The sequence below is a fragment of the Achroia grisella genome, unplaced genomic scaffold, assembly GCF_030625045.1.
Source record: "Achroia grisella isolate CSIRO2021 unplaced genomic scaffold, CSIRO_AGI_Agris_v1 utg516, whole genome shotgun sequence".
Lineage (NCBI taxonomy): Eukaryota > Metazoa > Arthropoda > Insecta > Lepidoptera > Pyralidae > Achroia > Achroia grisella.
The window spans coordinates 2,939,451-2,962,325 of record NW_026712909.1 but is presented as its reverse complement, the minus strand read 5'-3'; the positions used below and the strand labels follow the sequence as shown (position 1 = coordinate 2,962,325).

At 30.9% G+C, this 22,875-nt stretch overlaps 1 protein-coding gene across 1 annotated transcript in view; it reads left to right on the top strand.

The window, feature by feature from the left end:
* Nucleotides 1–6,335, top strand: part of LOC131847122 (rap1 GTPase-activating protein 1-like) — a 59,873-nt gene extending 53,538 nt beyond the window's left edge. The window contains exons 8-13 of the mRNA XM_059196588.1: nucleotides 778–875; nucleotides 2,931–3,290; nucleotides 3,566–3,665; nucleotides 3,932–4,106; nucleotides 5,383–5,585; nucleotides 5,954–6,335. Of these exons, the coding sequence (XP_059052571.1) occupies nucleotides 778–875; nucleotides 2,931–3,290; nucleotides 3,566–3,665; nucleotides 3,932–4,106; nucleotides 5,383–5,585; nucleotides 5,954–6,103 (1,086 nt within the window). The 3' untranslated portion in view covers nucleotides 6,104–6,335. The remainder of the gene's footprint in view (nucleotides 1–777; nucleotides 876–2,930; nucleotides 3,291–3,565; nucleotides 3,666–3,931; nucleotides 4,107–5,382; nucleotides 5,586–5,953) is intronic.
* The last annotated feature ends 16,540 nt before the right edge of the window (nucleotides 6,336–22,875 follow it).

The following is a 22,875-nucleotide window of genomic DNA, read 5'->3' as shown; positions in this document are numbered from 1 at the left end:
AGCAAGCAGTGTGTTGCAAATAATCCTTGTAAACATTTAAATGAAATGTAGAAACAAACTACCAACACATTTTTTTGGGTCATTTATTTTTCAGTCGTAGTGATAAGAGCAGACCAGTCTCTACAAGCAGCACTCGTTCACGAGTATGACGGATAACCACGCCGCCACATGTTGTAAAATTTGGTATATGTAGTTACAGTATTCGAACGTCTGCGGCAATCAATACAAAAGCCGCTACGCTTATATATCAAGAAAGCTGAAAATTAAAATTATAACGTTGTCAAAACTGCGTATATTGACATCAATATTTCAATATTCGAAACAGTATTTTTTATTATTTTCTATTTTATTGAAACTCCTTTTAATGACCACATTCGAATAGCTATAGTTTTTATTATAGGTATCAACTATGATTTCTATTAATTACTTTATACAGTTACTTCATCATTCAATCATAGTCAAAATTTTATACGATCGATTCTACGTTACGGTCATTATTTATAGTTGGCGTTTTCGCAGTTTTATAAGTTTAACATATTTCACACAGGAACTCATTCAAAATCATATAAAGCATTTTGCTATTTATGCACGGCACTATTTTGAACCCTATAGTCCAGCTTAGATGGCTTTAATTAAGAAATATTAGAAGTAGGTCTCTCGATTTCAACATTTCAAATCTCAATTTCTGCGTTACAAAAATCGAATATCTTTTCAAGTAAAGTCACTATAGTATATATTCGAATTTGTATTAAATTTATCGTTTATTTTACTTCACAGGAAAAGCCAACCCCATTCACGCCAGATATGATCGCCTCACATTTTCTCCACGCATTCATCGTTGTGACGCCTATGGAGACGGCAGGCGGGGAGACCAGGTATTATTATTATTCTTCCTTCTGTTTTCCTTTGTTTGGTAATCAAATACGTGTCATCTGTGTATTACTCGTACGTCATTTACTAAGCAAGAGCGAAGTTTCGAGCAACACTGCTCTCTTAAGTAGATAAATCAATTTTTGTTATAAATACCAAACATGTTAATGTTAAAATAGATAAGAAATACAATATTGGAATATTAATATAAAATTATACCTTTGAGTAGGTATACTCATAGTAACTTAAATAAAATAAAATAATCGATTATACTTTATACGTATAAAGTATTGTTTTAGAATACTTTTAATTTGATTTTAGTTTTATTCACTTTTATAGCTATCAATGATCCAATTACCATTTAAAATCTGAAGTGTTTACTTCTGTATATACTTAGTAGTAGAGTAGAGTAGTATTAGAAGTACAGTACTGCAATGTTGGTTTCCACCATTTAAATTATTCACGGTTACGGTGATGCCCGCATTTCTAATCCGTATATTTACAACGATTTCTATGCTGGATGTTAGTAACAGTTTTAATACGAACTAGACCGACGTGTTTCTCTGCATGTTTATTTGTCATCCTATTTTTAATTCCTTCCCTTGTCTGTTCCTTACATTTTATACTTACAATGCGACTTATTTAACATAAAGTTTGTGTTACTTTCCACAACCGAGATATTATTTGCATGGAGAAGTAGAGAAAATAGCTTGGAAAGTGGAATGGAAATTTTCTTGGTTAATTTATATGCAAACGAAACGCAACTCTATACCTACTGTAAGTAATTATAAAGGCCTTTTTTTCGTAAAAGAATAGAATAATAATGTAGCGACTTATTATTTCATAATTCGGGCAAAATGTTGTATACATAATATAGATGCGTTAACAGAAATATTAGTAATTTATGTACATAATATTCTGCATTCGTAAATTCTAAAGCATTCTGTCAGCTGAATTGCTTAAATAATAATAATTAGCAAAGACAGTTCACATAGCATCATATAAAGTTTTGACTTTTTTATACCTAATCAATTCGTCAGAAATAGACTCACATTCGGGTTTAAAAAATACTAGTAATACAAAATCCTAATACAATATTTTTAGCCGAAACAGTATTTTATGTCGTTATTTTTATTTCGGTTTCGGTGATGTAATTATAGAAGTAAAGTTTTAGGCGCCATAAATATGTCTCGTAGATGTTCAAAATACATCATTTCCTTGTACAGGAATGTTAAAAAACATTTTTTGAATAGATAAATTTTTGGTACGTTACTTAATATAAGAAATTATATAGTTAATCACTTGACCATTTAACACTTTATAAAAATGTGCAGTGATTTTGACAGAGAAGTAGATACATAACACTTTTGTTTGGATCTTTAGCATAAACATGACGATCCAATTACAATATATTTAGAGAGTAAAAGTAAAATATTTTTTTCGGTGATTGAACGATTATTATTTTATGCTAAACATATGAAAATTTTTAAATGGTTTAATAAGTGAAGTTGAATTTTCATTTAATTAATTTCACATTAGTAAAATCCGATAATAGATTGTATGAACGACATTGTTTAAAAGGCAAGTAATGATACATAAAGACATTATATGATACGTGATAAATACATTCAAAATTAACACTTATTTCAACGCTGCGGCCGCTTATAGGTGACAATGTCGTCACATTTTTTTGTGTGCGTGAGGGACTGATTTGCATGCGAGTTGTGTATTTTGGAGTTTTCCAATGTTAAGTTATACCAGTATGTCTTAGCGTGATGTCTAATATTTACTAATATTATCATGTCTACAATCTCGTAAATGATACTGATAAAAAAAAATGTAATATTTACTTATATTTGCAATATACACGACACGTTATTTTATTACGTTTAGTATATAATAAGTAATTTTCATATCTTCTTTTATTTCGGATCGTAAAGTTTTATTTCGCTCTATGATCAAAAATGTATTTTTATATTTTTACCTAACGTCTCACTCCTAAGGACTGCTAAGCCTCACCCTATAGTTCTAATATTACTCAAACTTTTCTTCTATTCCAGGTACAAGGTGGCCGTCACCGCTCGTGGGGACGTACCATTTTTCTCGCCGACTCTCCCCCAGCCGCCAGTATTCCGAAAGGGGCGTGAATTTAAAGAGTTCCTCCTCACCAAACTGATAAATGCAGAGAACGCGTGCTACAAAGCTGAGAAATTCGCCCAACTCGAGTTGAGAACGAGATCTTCGTTGCTACAGAATTTGGCTGAAGATTTAAAGACTAAAACCATGGAGTTTCTTGGTACGGGTATCAGGATAGCTGAAGCGGGAGCAGTATCACCACAACCAGATCTAACGCCTAAACAAGATGGCCCTGGCGCTAGATTTATAGATACGGTGAAGAAAGCACTAATTTCAAAAGTCAGGTTGGTAATGAATTTGTTATTAAGGTCAGAGTTTATCTTTATAAAGTCTATGGTAAATTAACTTCATGCAAATTCAAAAAGAAAGAATTTCTCCTTTCTCAATTCTGTTATTTATATTCATTAATATGTTAGGCAGTATTTACATTAACTCTATATGAACCATTTTAATCCTAGATGACATAGACTCTCGTGTTCCTGGCTACTAATTAAATATTTAATTAAAGTAACTTACTTTACTGCTACTAGTAGTTCACTTATAGTATTTTCATTTACAGTTCCAGATCACCGAGTGTAGATACGAATCTCTCTGGCGATAGCAATAAGATTCCAATTAATAAGAACAAATTGCCAGCACACGAAACACACACACCAAACGTATGTATTAGTATTTAAAGTATACTCTCTACTGCAACTACTGTTGTTCTATTATTGTAGTACCACCACGTCATACTATTGAGCGAGAGTATTTATTATTCTTTTAATACCAAACCGATTAAGAAGAGTTTTATTCCGGGTATTACTTCTAGGTTTTGTTCTCATATTAATTGTGGATGTTGTAGTCGCCATAAATAAGGTCATAATGCTTATGTTAGTCATATTTTTTTTATAAATGTTTAATCGTTTCTGTAATAAAATTTCAGAGCGGTCGTTCAAAATCTTCAATAACGTCATCATCAGCGAGTGCGGTGTCAGTACGTTCAGCGGGAGGCTCAGGCGAGTCCAGTCCAGATGTGACGTCACGTGCTGCCCCACCGCGACCACCACTCGACCATAGTGATGACTCCAGTCTCAATTCCGTTGATTTGGACCCTCTTGGTAAGTAATCGATTAGCATCATCGTTACATTAACTAATTTAAATCCTGTTAATGAATGAATATTTCTATAATATAATTCGATTTTTTTAAGGTAAGTAAGTACCACAAGCTACTATACCAACTCAACATTATACGCCAGTTTTTTTAATTTATATAAAGCAACATTGTAGAAAATCAACTACCGTTATAATTTATGTATCTCAATACAATAGTTTGAGTTTGAGTTCCTTATTTAAATTTCATTTATCATGGTGAATATTCATTCCTCCAGTAAGTAATATACAATACAAAAATAAAATGCAAAATATAGGAGCATCAGTTTTTTACCGATCAGACGATTATGTGATATTTTAGACAATATTTCATTATCATTGTAGTTTCTATTTATCGCACATATTCCGTCACAACAATTGTAATTCGATCATTAACATCGTACAAGATCATTTCGTTAGTAGAAATGTAATTAGTAGATATTACTTAACCGTACAATGAATTGGAAATTTTTGTTTCAAATTAGATGACAAGGACTGGCTGAGTTGTGGTAAATGTACAGCAGGTTAGTCCTGTAGACATTGTGTATTGTAGAATAGAAGTACAATTATGTTCGCTTAGTTCCTAATTATTGTAAATGGCAGGAGTGAATTTGAACTTCACAGCGGTTGCAATGCGCATGAATTCTTTACTTCCTATAAATTGAATTATAGCAGTGGAAGTAAAATTTGCACTCATGCGAACTAGATAAAAAGTAATTACTAAAATTGCAAGAAATATAGCTTACGACAACAAGAAGTAAGTTTGTTATTCAACGTTACGAAGTCGAAAATGTATATATCTACTATACAAGTAGGTACGATTCGAATTCACTCTGAGCATGACGTTTAATATAGCGTAAAATTCTGTTTATTATTTTTGAAGGTATACTCTTTTTAAGTGTTTAGTAGTACTTTATGTAGTTAATAATAGTATTATAAGGAATTACGTGATATCTTCGGGCCATGAATAATTATGTTATCGTAAATACATCGTAAAATTTACTTTTCCATGCGATGTTGAAATGTGACTTGTAAAGTTCTCGGCTGTAATGTATGTGAACCTTTAAGATTTTATTTAAAATTTCACTATTCTATAGAGATATATTTTACAATTACCAATAGGTAGGTACATACCACTAAGTAATTGGTACTTATATTCGTGATTTCTAATTATACGATACTACCGATAAACTTTCTTCGTCTATGTTAACATAGATTACTAATTCATAAATATCAATCGATAGGTGGTGTCTACGTGGACAGTGATACAGGCTTAGAATCGATGTCGTCTGCGGAAGCGGGCGGCGGCGGCGGCGGGGGCGGGGGCGGGGGCGCGGGGCAGGGTCGCGGGGAACCGCTGGCAGCCGCGCGCGGCGACGCTGAACTCCTCCGCCAGGAGGTGTGCCGGCTCAAGAACGACAAACTAGATCTGCTTAAACAGAATATTGTAAGTATCGGCAACAACGAGCAATAGTCTAATAGACTATTGCTATTGAGTAAAAACAATATATGCATTATGACTACGGCCCTCAATGTCCACTGCAAATTGAATATACATATGGCAAAATTAGGCCTAAGTTTAACAATTATCTGCAGAGGTTGCCAAGCTAAAGAGGAAACGTCTAACGTCGTCGTAACTAAAAAAGCACTCTAGTTGCCAACCTATATTTTTTCGATTCGATTTCTTGATTTCTCTACAAATATTCCGTATTAATTCTATCACATTTAGAGTAGTCTTTGTTCTCTAAATGTTATAGAATATTCTTAACTTACCAAAAGGCCTACTTACTTATCGAAATTTACTTTAATTTTCAGACATGGCAAAATGAGATAAAATGCCTCCGAGAAAGAGAGATGTCGCTGCAAGCGGAACTAGCGGCCACCGCTAGAGAAGTGAGACGACTTCGCGACCAACAAGCCGGCACCATCATCTCCAATCCATCAGCGCATGAATCCACCGCTTAGATATTACGTTCTAAACTTACTTTAATTTCAACTTTAATGCAACGCATTAAGGTAGGCTTTACATTTCGTCAACTTAAAGCGCAGTAATAGGCGATAATTATTATCGCCATCTGATCTCTTACTGTGTTTTAATGTTTTGGTAATTTATTTAATAATAACAGATCTGAGACTAAAAATCTATCCTACTTGACTTAGGATAACATATAAACATAGACGTTAGCAATTAATGCCTAGTAAATTATCTACTCAGTGTTATAGAAAAGAGGTGAAAACTAAATGTCCTGCGTTTTTTTATATTCTCTCTTAAACATTTACACTGAAGTATGGTTTTTGCAAGCGGCAATACGATAATAAGTGCATGTCAGATTTAAATATACAGGTATACTTATATCTAAATTTCTATATTATGAGTAGATTTAGAAATTTATGGACATATATAATTATTCATTGTGTTGTTATTTCTGAAATGTGTATGCACTTTTGTTTTTACTTACGGCGTTCGCGTAATTATGTTGCATATTGTACATAATTCTTTTGATATAAATTATATACCTTGCATCTTACATATCTATTAAGAAAAAGAAGTAGATGGTATAATCTTTGTCATTTTGTATCCAGATACAAAATGACCAAGATTTAATCTTACATGGACTTTGAATTACATGTTTGATTCTTATCACTCGCGCTTAAAGGTACTGTGTTATTGTATTCTGTGTTCGAATATAATTTGTGCAATAATTTATTTTTTCCTGTCATTATTATCATATATTATTGTATGTAAATAGAGACATTTCTTTACATTAAATACTGTACTATCCCAGTTCTTTCATGTCATATCTTGACTGAAATTATTATAACACTTGTACTGAGATAGTTAATACGAATTTCTATAGCTATTTAAAATTTAATATAAGTATGTCGGATCTTTTGTATGTCATTTTACCGGAACCAACTGTCTGCTGAAAAAACATAAGAATAAAGACTTTGAAAATGTCATTATTTCTTATGCATATTTATTATATGTATATTTCTTATGCAAAGGTAAATGAATCCATAATTACAATAACTACACGTTATTGTAATTATGGATTCATTTACCTTTAAAGTAAGTTGGGAAGCACACTATCAAAGCGATTACAACTGATCGAATCAATTTAAAAGTAAAAATCTTCTAAACCGCTATTTTCGTATACAATATTATAGAGCCAGGTTGGTGAGAATAACTAGTGTTTCAAAAAAAGTCCTTTGCATTTATCTACAACAATAAAATAATATATATCAAATTTTCTCTGGAAATTTTTGCATAAAATTGAGATGCGTCTTGTAGCCAATGATCAGTGTGCGATAAATATTTGTAGATCGTCCAACTGCTTTGTAAATGTTGTGATAATGTAGACATAACTCTTTATAAACTGATTTATATTACTGCAAATATTTAGCGAAATATTGTACTATTTATATGATTATAAGGGTACTTATACTGATTTTCTACTAAACACAAGTGAATAAGTGTAAACAAGAGATGTTCTGAATTTCGGGCAATATTGGATGCCAAGTAGGTAAATGCAGCATTATTTTGATAAGTAATTAATTTTTTTTAAATATCAAAAAGAAAACTGCTTCATGTGATAAATATTTTGTTAATTTTATTATCTTATATACTAAAACTATTTTCAAAACAACAATGCACGTTTACGTATGTTAGTATACGATAATTATTACTGCTGTACCTATAACGCTGACTTGACACTTAAAGCTGAAAATGCAATGAAAATATGTAGATAATAAAAAAACCTCTTTGTTTGCACTTTTTCACATAGTATCTCTTTAATTACTATATTGTGTAACATGCGCTCCTTAGTAAAATTTCGTACGTTCAAATGATAATTATTTACAAATGTAATAGTTGATTATATAATTAGTATATTTATATTTAAAAAAGATATATGTAAGAACCACAGTATATGTAGATAATTTTATATGCACACGGCAACACTGTAGTTAAACTAAAGCTTTGTTTGGACTGTTTTAAAGCAACTTAGTCGAGTAGCAAGTAAAGTAAACAAACTCTACTCCACTAAAATTCCGGTGTTAAGACAGGTTTAGTGAAAAAGCAGTCCAAACTAAGCCTTTATGTATGCAAATTCAATGTAGGTAGTGTATAATAAATTAGTTTAACTATAAATGGAGCTATAAATGTGATTGTTAGTCTAGAATGCCTTCACGTGGTCTTTTATATGTTGTCAGTGTAAGTCAACGGCAAATTATATTTGTGTAATCGCACATCAATATAGTAAGTATATTGGTTTACATCATTTGTCAGTGTATGGGAGAGGCATTCTAAGTATCAAAATTAATGACATCTAAATTCTATATAGAAAGAACGGTACCTATTTAAATAAGCCTTGATATCTATTAGAAAGCCTATATTATTCATATATTATGGTGCATTAAGAAATTCTTATAAATTATATTGTTACATGGTTTGAATATCTATTGTAAAAAATCTCCCAGTTTATATAATTATTACTTGATTTAGTTGTATAACACTGACGTACTTTGCACAGTGCAATTACTATTTTTTGCAATTCACCACAGATGACTTACTAGTAGACACTACTATTTTTTTAAGTATACAAATTTAATTTCACCAGTTATTGTAAATATATTTCAACTGGACTTAGGGTATTCAATTAAACAGTATTTTCTTAATTTATGCTTGATTTAAGTCTCGTTTACCGAGTGTCTTTGAGTTTTAATGTTTTGTTGTTTATAAATAATATTTTATACCAAAGTTAACATTCCCCACTAAATAGTATAGATTTTTTTATTATTATTACCGTAATAAAGATGAAACAGTATTTATTATTGTACTATCCAGGGTGGTAACCTGATTTGCAGTTTAATTATACTACATCGTTTAGTTTAACTATTCTGTAGGCTTAATTAATTGGTAATAATGACACATAGGTACGTAGACATATTATTTAAAAATAATTGAAACAATTTTCTTCTATAGATAGAATAATCCATCAATCAGATTGATTATTCTATCGATTAGAGAGGTTTATTGCCTCATAAAAATATTTTTTTTGCCATGAGCATTTTCAAAATAAATATTCGATACAATCGCTCAGTATAGCAATACTTTATTCCATATGAATGTAAACAACTGACTAAAATCAGATTGAAATAATTTTGTTCCTCAGGAAACTGGACACAAATGGAAAAGGTATGAAAAATATTATATTCTTTAGCAATGGAAGAGTGTAATTTGACTAGAAAATATGATCGTCTAGAAAGCTCGATACTGTGTTTATAATGATAATGTGTCCCGTGCCTATGTCAACATTATGTCATTATTTCCTGTTTACTTTAGTAATTTGTCGATCTGTATGAAAGTACGTTAACAGAGTATGCTAACACTAATATCTAAGTTTACATTTAGTTTCATTATTAAATGTAATCCTTTGGATTTTGTTCGACTGTTGATTATGGTTGAGTTGATTGACTAACTGTTGATTCGTCTTCACTTACATTTAAACCAAATATTGCGAGCGCGGAGCGTTAGAATAAATAGTTTATAATAATAAGAGATACTATTGAAATATATAAATAGTTAATATTAAATAAAAGTGTTGTTTCATTATAAAATACATGTACCCCATTACCAACGATAACAGAACATTGTATGGATGATTCCTTACTTCATACAATGCCACCTACTCCTAAATTATGCAGATCATGTACTACAAATATCGCTTTTCGGCCTTTTTATATGAAATCAAAAGTATTGTAATAACTAATTATATACTTTTATTTCTAAAAACAATAGGTACTTTGATCAGTAATAAACAAAATTAATGTAAGGGGCTCACTTCATAAACGTTAATCGTAAAAATATCAAAGTGAGAAAAGAATCCATAACGTTTCTTATTACATTATTCTATCTGTAAATTTACAAGTAATAGCATGATGATTGTTCTTGGCTGTCTGACTAAAAATTAATGCATTAAAAAAATATAGTGACATCTATGAGAATATGTAAAGAACTTCTACATAAAAATAATATTAGCACAGAAATTACCTGATTGGATTCTAACTTACAGTGTAATATCTTAGAAGTCCGTTAGATGGCGCTCAAAGATCCTTCCAGAAACTAATAATGATTAGATGTTAATTTCAATACGAAATTATTCAATTACTTGGTTAAAATTTTGCAATTATCAAAAATATTTAAACTATAATTAAATTTTATTGAGCATATCGTTCATTTGTATTTTCGTATATAAACTTTCTCTTACAAATATTCAATATCCCAATTATATATATTTTATATAAAATATTTATTAGACAAAATTCTAATTATTTATCTTGAATTTAGTTGGCTATTAGAAGATTAGTAGCTGATTTGTTCCACCGTCGTGTCGACAGGTGACTAAATTGACATTTTATGATCTGATTTTTGACTCTGGGTCGATGTTATTTGTGGTGTCTCTTACTACGTCCATGTCAACAATGATGTTTATATCATTTGATACATTGTAGGCTTATCTGCCTCCGAAATGGAGTCAAGTACTTGTTGTTCTGTTGCTTACGTACCATTTTGATTAGATCCAACTTCCCTTCTGGAGCGACAAGAATTCCGTGACTTTTGGTTCAATTCAGTTCTCATGCTTTTACTCTGAGGGACCTTGAGAGTTGAGAGGAGATGTCCTCTTCGAAGAAAAGCTTTTCTGCTCGGTGGAATGAGAGAATACATTTTATCCGTTGTATAGTTGAATACATTAATTCCAAAGTGATAGTAGTAGTGTATATTTATTAGTTAGTTTTTTTTTTTAATATTTGGTATAGGCAAAAATAAAAATTTAAGAATTCTTTATTAGGTAACACAATTTTTACTAAATTTTATAAAATTGTTGGTGATAATATTATGTTAGACATTTTACTATATGCAATAAATTTGTAGAAATGTATAATTTAAATATTTGAGATAAAAGGTACCTAACAATAGTATCAGTAAGGCGTAAAATATTATATATTAAAATATGAGTTTGACTACACTAAAGAATAAACACTAAACAAAGTAGATATCTATCCCCTTACCGAATAATAACTATGCGAAACTTTACCGAAGAATTTAATTTCGCCGTGATGTACAAGTTGGGCAATTTTTCATTATTCCAGACCAGTAAACCTCAGTCTGTTCAGTATAGCTACGGTGGAGAAATTTGTACACTCTTTGCATTCGGCCTTCGGAGGTCTAGTGGTTTAGCCCCTTTACTAATCATAGTCTCTGGTTCGATTCCGCATGGTTCACGTTACAAACATTTGTATTCATAAGTATGAATACTAATAAGTGTACGGTATAATGCTGACTGGCTCGCCACATTTTTTTTTAAATCAAATCACTACGGAAAGCTTAGATTAATTTACTTGACCATACTATCGACTTAGCTTGTTCTTATATTAGTAGTAAATTGTTATAAATGTTCATCTAAGTCTTTAGGAGCACCATCGTAGGTTGTAATGATCCCATCGCCCTATACTTGTACAGTCTAATTCAAGATTGGTATTTCTTTTGTTTGCCTCATGGAAGTTGGTTACTGTAGCTATAAATATGCACTATATACATGAATGTTATTTGCTATGTTTACCTATAACGTTACTCATGAGTATAGAGACATCGTAAAATACAATGTGGCGGTTGTGGCCAACTAAACCTGTTATTTACTACGTTGTACACAGCAATAGATTTTAAGTAGGCCTACAAAGGCTGTACCCTGTAATTCCACCGTTACTTCATTCTTCAAAATAACTTGTAAAGTAATCTACTAGCTTTAGAAGTAGGTGAAATACACACACACAACATTGTATTACAAAGTCTACCTCTGGTACAGGTTTAGGTTGGACAGATAAAATATGTACCTGCCCACATTGTCAGATATACTTTCACGCAGTTCCTTAAAAAGCATTTATTCGCAACATGACGAACTCTGGACGAATCCACTATTCGTCCAGAGTTCGTCATGTTGCGAATTATTGCCTGCATTCATGTTCAATCTGTCCTCTTCAACAAATACCCAATTAGAATTAGAGTACCCACTGATCTACAAATAATCAACTGTCAGAAGCCTTTCTCTCGCTTCGTTCACGCTCTATCTTAGCCTAATTGTAAAGGCAGGAGATCGGTATGATTAGACGAAAGCAGAAAATAGCATGTACTGCAAATAATTCATTGACTGGTATAATTTAGATAAAAAATATATACATACAGTTTGAAAACTAATGGTAGATATATTTAATTAATGTCGTATATACTTATTTACAAAAACTAGTTTGAAGGAGGAATATTGCACAATCATAAAAATAATATTATGCGCACTTAAGGGGGTCTTCCTATGTGACGGCCTGTTTTTTAGGGATATTTTAGGATTTTTTTTCTACGACCAGTAAATATTTAGAGCTTCAAGTTTTTTATCATTTATTAACACATATTTGGACAGTATAAATATAAAATTTCAGCTAAAAATATTCAGTCAAACTAGAGTTACAGCGCTCTGAACACCCCCGCCTCGAAAAAAAGAGCTCCCACTTCCTCCACGATTCCGGCTGATCGGCTTATCTGAAAAAAAAATGAATATAAAAAAAATTGGATTTTTGATAGACATTTGAAATAAAAGTTGCAAATTAGGCGTTTTTTTTTTTTTTGTTTTTTGCTATAAAAAAATCGAAGTTTTGAAAATTTTCGATTGATAATAGTTCATTCCATGCGATTACATATATTGAGTGTGCCCTGTAAATTTCAAGTAATTCGGTCCAGCCGTTTCTGAGATACAATGGAGGAAAGTTTGAAAAACACAGTTTTGAGAAAAACGCGTTTAAAGTTTCAAGTCCGTTAAAAACTATTAAAATATCAACTTACTCTCAATCGGCGATGCCTGGTCCATAGAGTATTCCTTCCTCTTCCTCGTGAAACTCTTTTAAAGCAGATTGTTCAGCTCTTGAGTCAATCCTGGCTTGTTTAACGACATCACTTACGCGCCGCTCAGAGCGTAAGATTCGCTTTTCATCCCGTTTCTCAACATACGCTTGGGCTTCACGACCAACAGGGCATCCCATAATCGACATAACTTTTAAAATACCTTGAAAACCTTCATTAAAGATAATAACTGCTAAGTAGCTAGCAATTTCAACAACTTTGGGACCAGAATGAAGATGTTTAGGAGCGAAAGTCTAAAGCCTAGGCCTCGGAAACTTGATCGCGAAATAGACACGTCACTTTTACAAGTTTTACATATAACTATTTCAGAGATTGCAGCAAATACAGAAACAAACTCCAAAACGCAATATGCGAAATTCGAAGCGATGGGAACATTCATGTTCATGTTATTTTTAAGTTTTTTGGTCGAAGCTGATGTAAATACCGTATCATTTTGGTGGGTAAAACGGTTTCCACTAAACTTTCTTTTTTTACTACGACCAGGATGAACATTTCCACTCGTACTTCCTTTCCGTCCACTCATTATGAAAAAAAATAATTTGTAGCTGTTGCTCTCTTCGAAGTTCAACAAAGACTAAAATAACTTCGGTAAAATATTATAACAATAGAAATTTCTGTTTAAGTCTGTAGAAACGTGTCTAAACTTGTATAAACAAATATATTAATAAAAGGGAGGCCAGGTATAAAGCCGACGGTACACAATAGGCCCGGTCTCTAACTGCCAACTCACCGCTCCGAACCGCTCTTTCTTTTACCTGCTGTATCTTTAAAACGACTTCGAATTTTCTAAAATCGCTTTACTACCGTATTCTAGACATGTTAAGGGAGCAATTTATGAAAAAAAAAAATCGATTTTTTCAACCCATCACATAGGAAGACCCCCTTAAGATCTTTATAGGTCACGCCGTGGGGTATAGGTATCAGAAAAATGAACAATTTTATCTATTTAATATAAACCTTATTAACGTCGTTTTATTTTTATTCCTTTACTTCTTGGTTAATTAATGCCCGATTACTTAATTTACTTAGAAAAGCTCTACACTTTGAACTCAACAAGGGAAACCCAAATTGTCAAATACAAACCGACCTGTCTTGAACATTGAAGTGGGAATACGAGGCACTTGAAGCTCATTCATTCCGATCCACTGGACACGGCACTCGGAAATGAGAGGTGATACCTACCTCTTTAGTGCTGATATAAATAAATTACTATGCCAATTATAATTAAAAAGGTAAGATAAGTAATTAAATATTAAGTATTTCATAACTAAAATCTTATTAATAATATAAATGCAAACGTTTGTAGGTATGGCTGTTTGTTACTCCTTCACGCAAAAACTATTGGAATGGATATTGGTGAACACACTTTACAGTAATATAGCTGATGCATCAGAATAATAATATCTTATTGAATATAGAAATTTAACGCTAGTGAAACCGCAGGCATAGCTCGTTACAAATATGAGATTCACTTAAACAGATATTACCTAACAATTAGTCTAAAACTAAAATAGTTAAATAAACAAGAAAATATTTACATCCAAAATTATCAGTATTAATAATAAAAAAGTAAATTGATCATTAAATCACTAAGTAGGTATCCAGTTTCAACTCTTAATGTTTGTTTGTTCCATAAAAAGAAATGGTGCATTTTCTAGACCTCGTTCTCATATAATTGGATCACTGGGATTAGAAAACAAAAAAAAGTACAATAGGCAAGGGCAAAGAAAGAAAATGTAATGTTTCCCATCGGGAGAAAGGGGATTGTTAATAATATGAACTGATGACTTTTTTGCTAGCAATGTACCATGTTAGGTTGGCCTCCACGCGGATCCCACTGGAAACCATCATGATAAACTGGTGAGTTTTTCACGATGGCCGAACTGACCTGACCTCATGACTCAACTGACATGACTCAACTTATTATCCTCCACTGGCGCCCTGTCGCAGGGGAAAACCGCAGGTGCACCATTACATTATCATCCATAAAATAAATGTTTCCCATCAGAATATCCCATACATCGCTATGAACTTATTATGGAGGTTTTACTGTTTCTATATCTTCTTTCTAGTTTCTATATCTGTACATATGTATGTGTAAAATATGTATAATTTTATATTAATTGTATGTAGAGTAAATACAAAGAATACTTGAATTAGGCTGCATAACTACATATGATATAATGATATGTCGAAAGAAAAATAAAAAAATGTTCCCTTTTCGTATTTGATATGTTACTATCAAATGAAAATATACAATTTTGGTATGTATTTATGTATTTCTATCTAACCTCCTACTTATATTTGTCTAGACGATTTATATTTTCGATTTCGTTACATGTTTATTTTTATTTCACACGCTTTCCCCACTCCTTGATCTAACAACAAATAGTGATATCGAATGAAACATTTCTCTGATGTAGATTCCGAGCGTAATAGATTTTTCCTTTTTTTCTTCAATCAAGTGAACAACTATGAATCTTTTTTAGAAAACTTTAACAAAAACCATAGATAACATTGTATGAATTTATTATCCTACATGAAAAATTATTCACTTTCTTAACATTTCCCAAAGTGTGTATCAAGGTGCGTTAGTTTTGAAAAAATGGTTTGTGTACTGTTGAAACACGCTGTAAATTTGATAGTTGCATTGGAATGATCTAAATATTAGTTTTTGTGTGGATACAATAACATTACAAGAACAAGCGCACTGTATCCATACTAAATAATATTCATCTGGTATGTAAATATATAGTTAAATGATGAAGAGAAATAAATAGGTAAGAAATACATTGTTAATTTTATAAGATTTTCTAATACTAACCCTTTATTAGTAGGTAACGCTTGTAACTTGTAAATTGTTCTAGTTGACACATTTGCTAGGTATCTACTTCAATATAAATACGGCACTAGTTAGTCAAATGCAGGTTGCATCATATTACTGCCTCTTAGTAATCAGTCATCTAGTACTTATCCCTCAGAGATCGGATAACAGCGTCAGTCCATTAATTTTGTTAATTGCATAATCTAAATTCATGGCTTCTCCCCTTACCCCCTCTGTACGACCCTTAATAAAATTGGAGAATTTTATTCATTGACTCTAGAACATAAATAGGCACATTTTATATTTAGGTACTTGTAGGTAAGTACTATTGTTTAGTATGAAAATTAAATTGTAAAAATTATTAATGAAAAAAATATCTTAATTATATAATTACTACTCATCTGAGTGACAAATTTCACATACATTTTGAGGATCTTCGATAATATACGACATTTTTGACCTTGACTACATTTTGATCCTCACGAGATTTTGATTTATGAAAATCAATCAAAATGACATGATCTACAAATTTAGAGAGCTCAATTAAAGTAATGTAAGAGATTTAAATTCATTTTTCTTTATTCAATGTTTAAAATTTTGGTATTAAATACAAAAAGTAACAAATTAATTCGGGAAGAATGAGTAGCGCAAATAAACTTTCTGCTGCAAACAAAAATTGTATAAACTAAAACTACATATGTCTGTTATTTTGTATTACTACAAACTACCAAAAGCATCAAGTCAATGAGTCAGACAGAGCTATAATTCGAATAAGGCAACAAAATAAATCAATCCTAATAAATATAACAGATCATTTCCTATAATTACTTGTTCACATGTATGATGGGTCGAGTCAGCCATTATTCCAATAAATCATATTTTATTTGGAACCTGAAAAATCAGTAATGAGAAAACATGAAATAATTTAGTACCTACCAGTAAATAGAATAACGAATGAATTGATGTTATCCTACATATTTTCTATAAAAAATAAAGGTGAAAATATATTTTTTTAAATATTGTTTTCGATTTTGGACGGGTACGAATTAGAATGATGGGAACGAAAAGAAAAATTCTCGAAATTATAGTGAATACTGCATCAAAATTTACTGCGTGGTTTAAAAGTAACAAGAAAAACACATAGACACAGATATTTACAGACGATTGTCTTATTGCTGAAATATAAGTTCAACCAAAATTAATATGTCAGCATTTATTTACATCAGTATTTAGACAAGAACTACATTAATTAATATTTAAATTCTTGTAGTGTTTGTTTTCTAGAAATACCCTTCATTTGAAAAGTATGTTTCCCAAACTTTAATTTATTTTACCTGCGGTTGGTGAGTACATAATTAAATTGCTGTCATAACAATACTAGTACAAATTCACTTATTCAGGAGTTTACAAATTAACAGGCTAGAATTATAATAGAATCTGTACAAATAAATAAAATTAATGAGTGTGTTTATAATTTGAAATTAACAGCTTTACACTAAATGCATGAAGGTACGATACTTATGTACATTAAAACATTAATTTTAACAATTTTGGTTGTGTGCCTATTTTTTGCTGTGTATAGGGCGCTGGGGTCGGTGCAGCCAACGATGGTAAGTAAAGAATGTCGTACCAGCCAGCGGCCCTTAAGTAAGTAAGGAGTCCTGTACATTTGCTAATCTTTGAATAGGCTTGATCAATTTTGATGAATTTTAGATTAATTTTTATTTAAAGGGTAAAGGTTTTTAATTTTTTTTTTTGTCATATCTTATTGTTTAACATTTAAGAATATGTCCTTAAAATTTTAAGCCGATATAAGCAATATTCTTAAAGTTATTGTATTATTAATCTTGGAGATTAATAATACAATAACTTTAACGCTATGACTCTAACAGCTGCAGGCGTTTGGGATAGCAGTGCAGCTGTCGAACAATTATACAGTTCATTCATTGGTATTGTCCTGAAAGAGGCTGAAAGCATCGACAATGCCACAAGAAATATGCTGTATGAAGCTGGAATCGATGATTCTGTGTACGATGGAAAAAAAATATTTTCCTTAAATTTTTAAGTTCATAAACTTTAGACGTGTTTTTCTCAAAACTAATATTTCAAAGTCCGTGTTCACTGCCATTTAAAAACTACTTGACCGATTCATTTAAAACTTTGTACACATTTCGACATATAAAATACTTCCCCCCAATGTTTATTTAATTTTTTCGGAATCGGATATTTTCGTGGAAAATAACAGTTCGCACTTAAGATGGCCGCCAAAAATTTTACATTTCACGTAGACGAAGTTGCGTAACAGCTAGTAGTTATACAATATGACAAAATATACATAACATTGTTCTAAATCTGAATATTTAACCTTTATAGATATCAAAAGGTCTACTAAATTGCTGAAATAAATTGAATTTGCAAGACCCAAGAGGTTCATAATATCAAATTAAAATAGGTTGCTGTTGGTCGTTTGTACATTTTCCTCCAGTATTCAATTTAAAAAATACGGTTATTATCATTTCTATTCAAAATTTACCTTTAATATTCATTTTGTAATTGGAATGCAAATTGAGAAAAGCAAGAATGCTGATTTTTCTTGAATTTGTTTTTATAATTACTATTAGTTTTCTAAATAGAGCGTTTAGGGTTTAGAAGTAGTTTAGGTACTATTTGATTTTATCATGATGATGATCTCATGATGATCATGATGCTACTTCTGAAGGACAAATATTTACTTCTTGTCGAATAGAGAGATCGCGGAGAGACATGTTGCGCATTAGTTGGATTTTGTTGCCTTAACCGTAGTAAAAGATATAAATAACTACATACACATATAGTAATTAAAGTTCATATAAATGCTCCGCGGAGTTCTATCTACATATTTATTTAAGAAAAAGTTTCTTTAGGAACTGAAAAGGTATTCAAGTTATTATACATATATTAACGTTCACTATCCACGAATATTATCTGATATATAATAATAATAATAATCATGTTTATTTGTCTCAAATAATAAATTATTTCCCTTTATTTTACGAGCTGAGTTTCTTGTCAGTTCTTTTCATCTCGAAATTATTCCGAATTGACGGTATTTGACATATCATAAGACTCTGTAATAGACCTACACCAATAAATATGTTTTGAATTTGGTACTTATAATAAAACATAAGTCATAATGAAAACAAAACGGTATGTAACTCAGAGGGGGCAATGAGTCCCTCTCTGCTAATTTGTTATATCCTTTATTAGTAATATAATAATATCTACTATAAAAATACTGGGGAGTTGCAGAAACACCAAAGATTTTGTAGAAATAACATGTATACAAACAGGTTAATATTTTATACAGTTAAAATTTACATATAAATTGTACAAAATCGGAATGAACAATAAACTTACAGTTACAGACTTAAAGATTAAACCCACCGAAGGGACACACCAATAGCAGTTTTTATAAACTGAAGAAAATTAAGCAAATCGCAACGGTTATTTCACATAATTTAAAAAACACCCACAACAGATAATAAAAGGCGAGTTTATTGCCCACAATTTTGTGTTTAAATCCTTATACTGTATGGCTTATCCCAAAGGGACCGATGATAATTAAATTCAGACCGTATTTTTACATTTTCCGTAAGTACTTAATCTATTAAATGTATTAACTTTTGATAATATGTTCAATCGTTTAAATATCAAGGAATAAATCTTAGTTTCTTTTTGAAGATTTCTGAATGGCCTCGTAACGCTCCACTGTTGCCTATTCGAACAATGAAACTGACAAAAATTGGAAAATCGATTAGCGTTGTTAATCCATTAACAATGTTAATCGTTATGCAATGCACCTTACATTGTGTGATCTTTTCAAAGTATATAAACAATTATTTTAGGTTATATGCGATTACGTTATTCTATAATATTCTCTATATTTACAGGTTCATGCCGAATGACACATTATTATTGGTATAGGTACATATTTGGAACACCAAGAAATTCATATTATTTTCAAATATTTCAATGAGAATTAATTATTTTAAATATTGCCTGTATCTATTGGTTTTAGCTACAATTATAGAACCAGAGACAATTACAACAAATCTCAAACATGGAAACTGTGGTACTTTTTTTCTTCATGTAGGTCTTTTACAGACTCTTATGATACGTCAAATCTACCGTCAGTTCATCTTTTCAAATGAGATAATACATGTTTGCCAAAATACTAATTCATTTTATTATTAATTCTAAGTGGAGATTCTTCTTCGTGCCAATCGGCTTTAACTGTGATTTTGGTATAAAATATAATATACATATGTATATTGTTAATTATATTTCTTGGAAAACAAATATAGGAAGGGATTTGATTCGCATCATCGCGCAGGTAACATGTGCAATGATTCGCATACATCTTCTGAAGCTCATCGCTTTTGTGAAGCGTATCCCTTATGATCCTTAATTCTATAAATGAAACTACGCTAAAGGCTAAACGGCTGTTACTTACGTAATAGAATACCTATTATGCAGGGACACTTAGCAGCGGTTTATTAATTATTTATTACATTAGTACGATACCTCAGTGAATTTATTATTTAGCTGAATACGGGCACAAAGTAAATGTTAGTCCTGTGAAATGGGATATACGCCCCCAATGGAGTATACCATTATTACATCTTACAACCTTCCACATGAAGATGTATCCAAAGTCAAATAAAATCCCTTCTAAATATTTTAAATAAAGAAAGAAAAAACACTTAAGATAAGGAAAAATATAATATATGTAACGAAAACTCCCTGTCTACTACTATGTATACTTAAAAAGTATTCTTATGTAGCTTTTAAAAAATATTGTTTATATTTTACTACCTGCGACTTCATCTGTGCAAACTATCGTCACCTATTTCATTTCCTTTCAGATTAGTTTTGAGATAAAAAATAGTTGATATCCGTCCTTGTGATAAAACCGCTTTATTCATTTTGCTAATCAGTCGTGAAAAGATAACAGACAGACAGACACTATACAGAGACAGACACGAGACATTTTACAGAGACAGATGTTAACATTTATAATATTAGTATGTACAATATATACTTATAATTTATAAACAAATGTAAAATTCGCCGTTAATAAAACTTCTTACATCACCTAAAAGGACCTTCGAACGAAAAACGTAAATACATAATAAATATTCATCAAGTACCCTTTCACATGGAAAATGCTTCTCATGTTTAGTAGTAAATCAAAAGTTCAGTATCTACGTTCATACGAAAAAGAGTGTAAGGCAGGAAATACATTTACTAGTATAAATAATATTGTTACCATTCCTTAAAATTTTATTTATGTAATTTTGTTAAAAAAATATCAATTTATTTTATTTATAATTAAATATAATACATAATATTTTGTTCAAAAATAATAAAAAAGATACAAATTACAGAAGAGTTTAAAGAGAAAATTGATGCTACAAGGAGTTTCACTATTTACTTTTAAAAAATACATGTATCTACTACGTGTAATATATTCAATATATTCCGAAGATTATTTTAGTATAAACAGGTTATTTCACCAACTCGCTTACTAAAGCAAAGGGCGTTCGATAATACTGGCCACCAAGAAAAAAACGTATGGCCAATTAAACTAATAAAAAAGAATACAATTTAAAATTATAACTATTTGAAGAAAGGCGCTCCGCATTTATTATTGTAAACAACGAATTATTTAATTAATATAAATGGTATTAATTAATCTTTACTCGAAAAGAATGTAGAATCGTGGTAAGTGGCCATTAAACTATAAACTACACATAGGCACGGTTCTGAGCAAAGGCAGGTGAGTTTAGTGTTAATATGCTGTACTTTGTTCCGAATGTGGAAGACGTTCTTCTTAGGCGAAATCGTATTTTTTTCCACAAAATTCTACACACTATACATTGCTTCTTTTTATTACACTCTCTATTTTTTCTCTTAGTACGGATTCTTAACCTAAAAAAGTAAAATTATATTATTTAAAATATTCATAAACAATAAAATTAGATGAATTACATGTGTCATATACTATCACGTATTGTTAGTTTTAAAAACATATTTTACTTTGTAACTGAAATATTTTTCAATATCTAATCCATTTGGGGATTTAGCGTTGCGACTTTCTCTCACATTACATGGGTCACGTCCTATTTTATCACATAAAACTTTTATGTTAGTAACATAAGTTCAAAAGATAGCGTCCTTATTTGTGGAGTAGTGAAAGTTATTGACAGTACCAGAACGTTAGTAAAGTGACGTTGACACTTATAAAGTGCTCCCAGTATCCATATTTAAGGGCGGAAATAGACCGAGTGAGATCTCAATCTTTTCCACATATTTGTGAAATTCCTCATTAACTAGTTATTAAAAAAAATGTAAACACGCAGAAGGTTCATGTCTAAAAAAATCTATTGGTTCAACCTCTTTCAATTTTACCAATTTTCAATGTGTTCTATTATGTTATTAATAAACATAGACATTCTTTTATTAAACTGCATTTAAGAAAAACGGTGGTCCCGATATTTATTCCGAATGCTGACTCTTGTTTATCACTGAAGATTACTTATAGATAAGTATTTTTATACATTATAGTTTTTTTAAATCTAAATCCATTAAGAGGCCAAGTTTTAGTGTCAGTTTATGTACTTAACAACAATTATTATACTTATATTCCGAGCACCGTAGCGCAGTGCGAGTGACAGCTGACATTTAACAGGAAAGTAGTTAGGTGTATTGAATAATTTTAAAATATGAATTAAATAAATTCTTATATTAAAATTAATATCTTTATCAATACAGTATACGTCTCGTAAATTACTTATGCTCCATTTAGTTCCAGTGTTGTTATTTGTACAGAGCAAACCGTGCAGTGCATTATATTTTTGAATGAGATGAGATGAGTTCAGCTTTCTGGATTCACCATTATTTTTG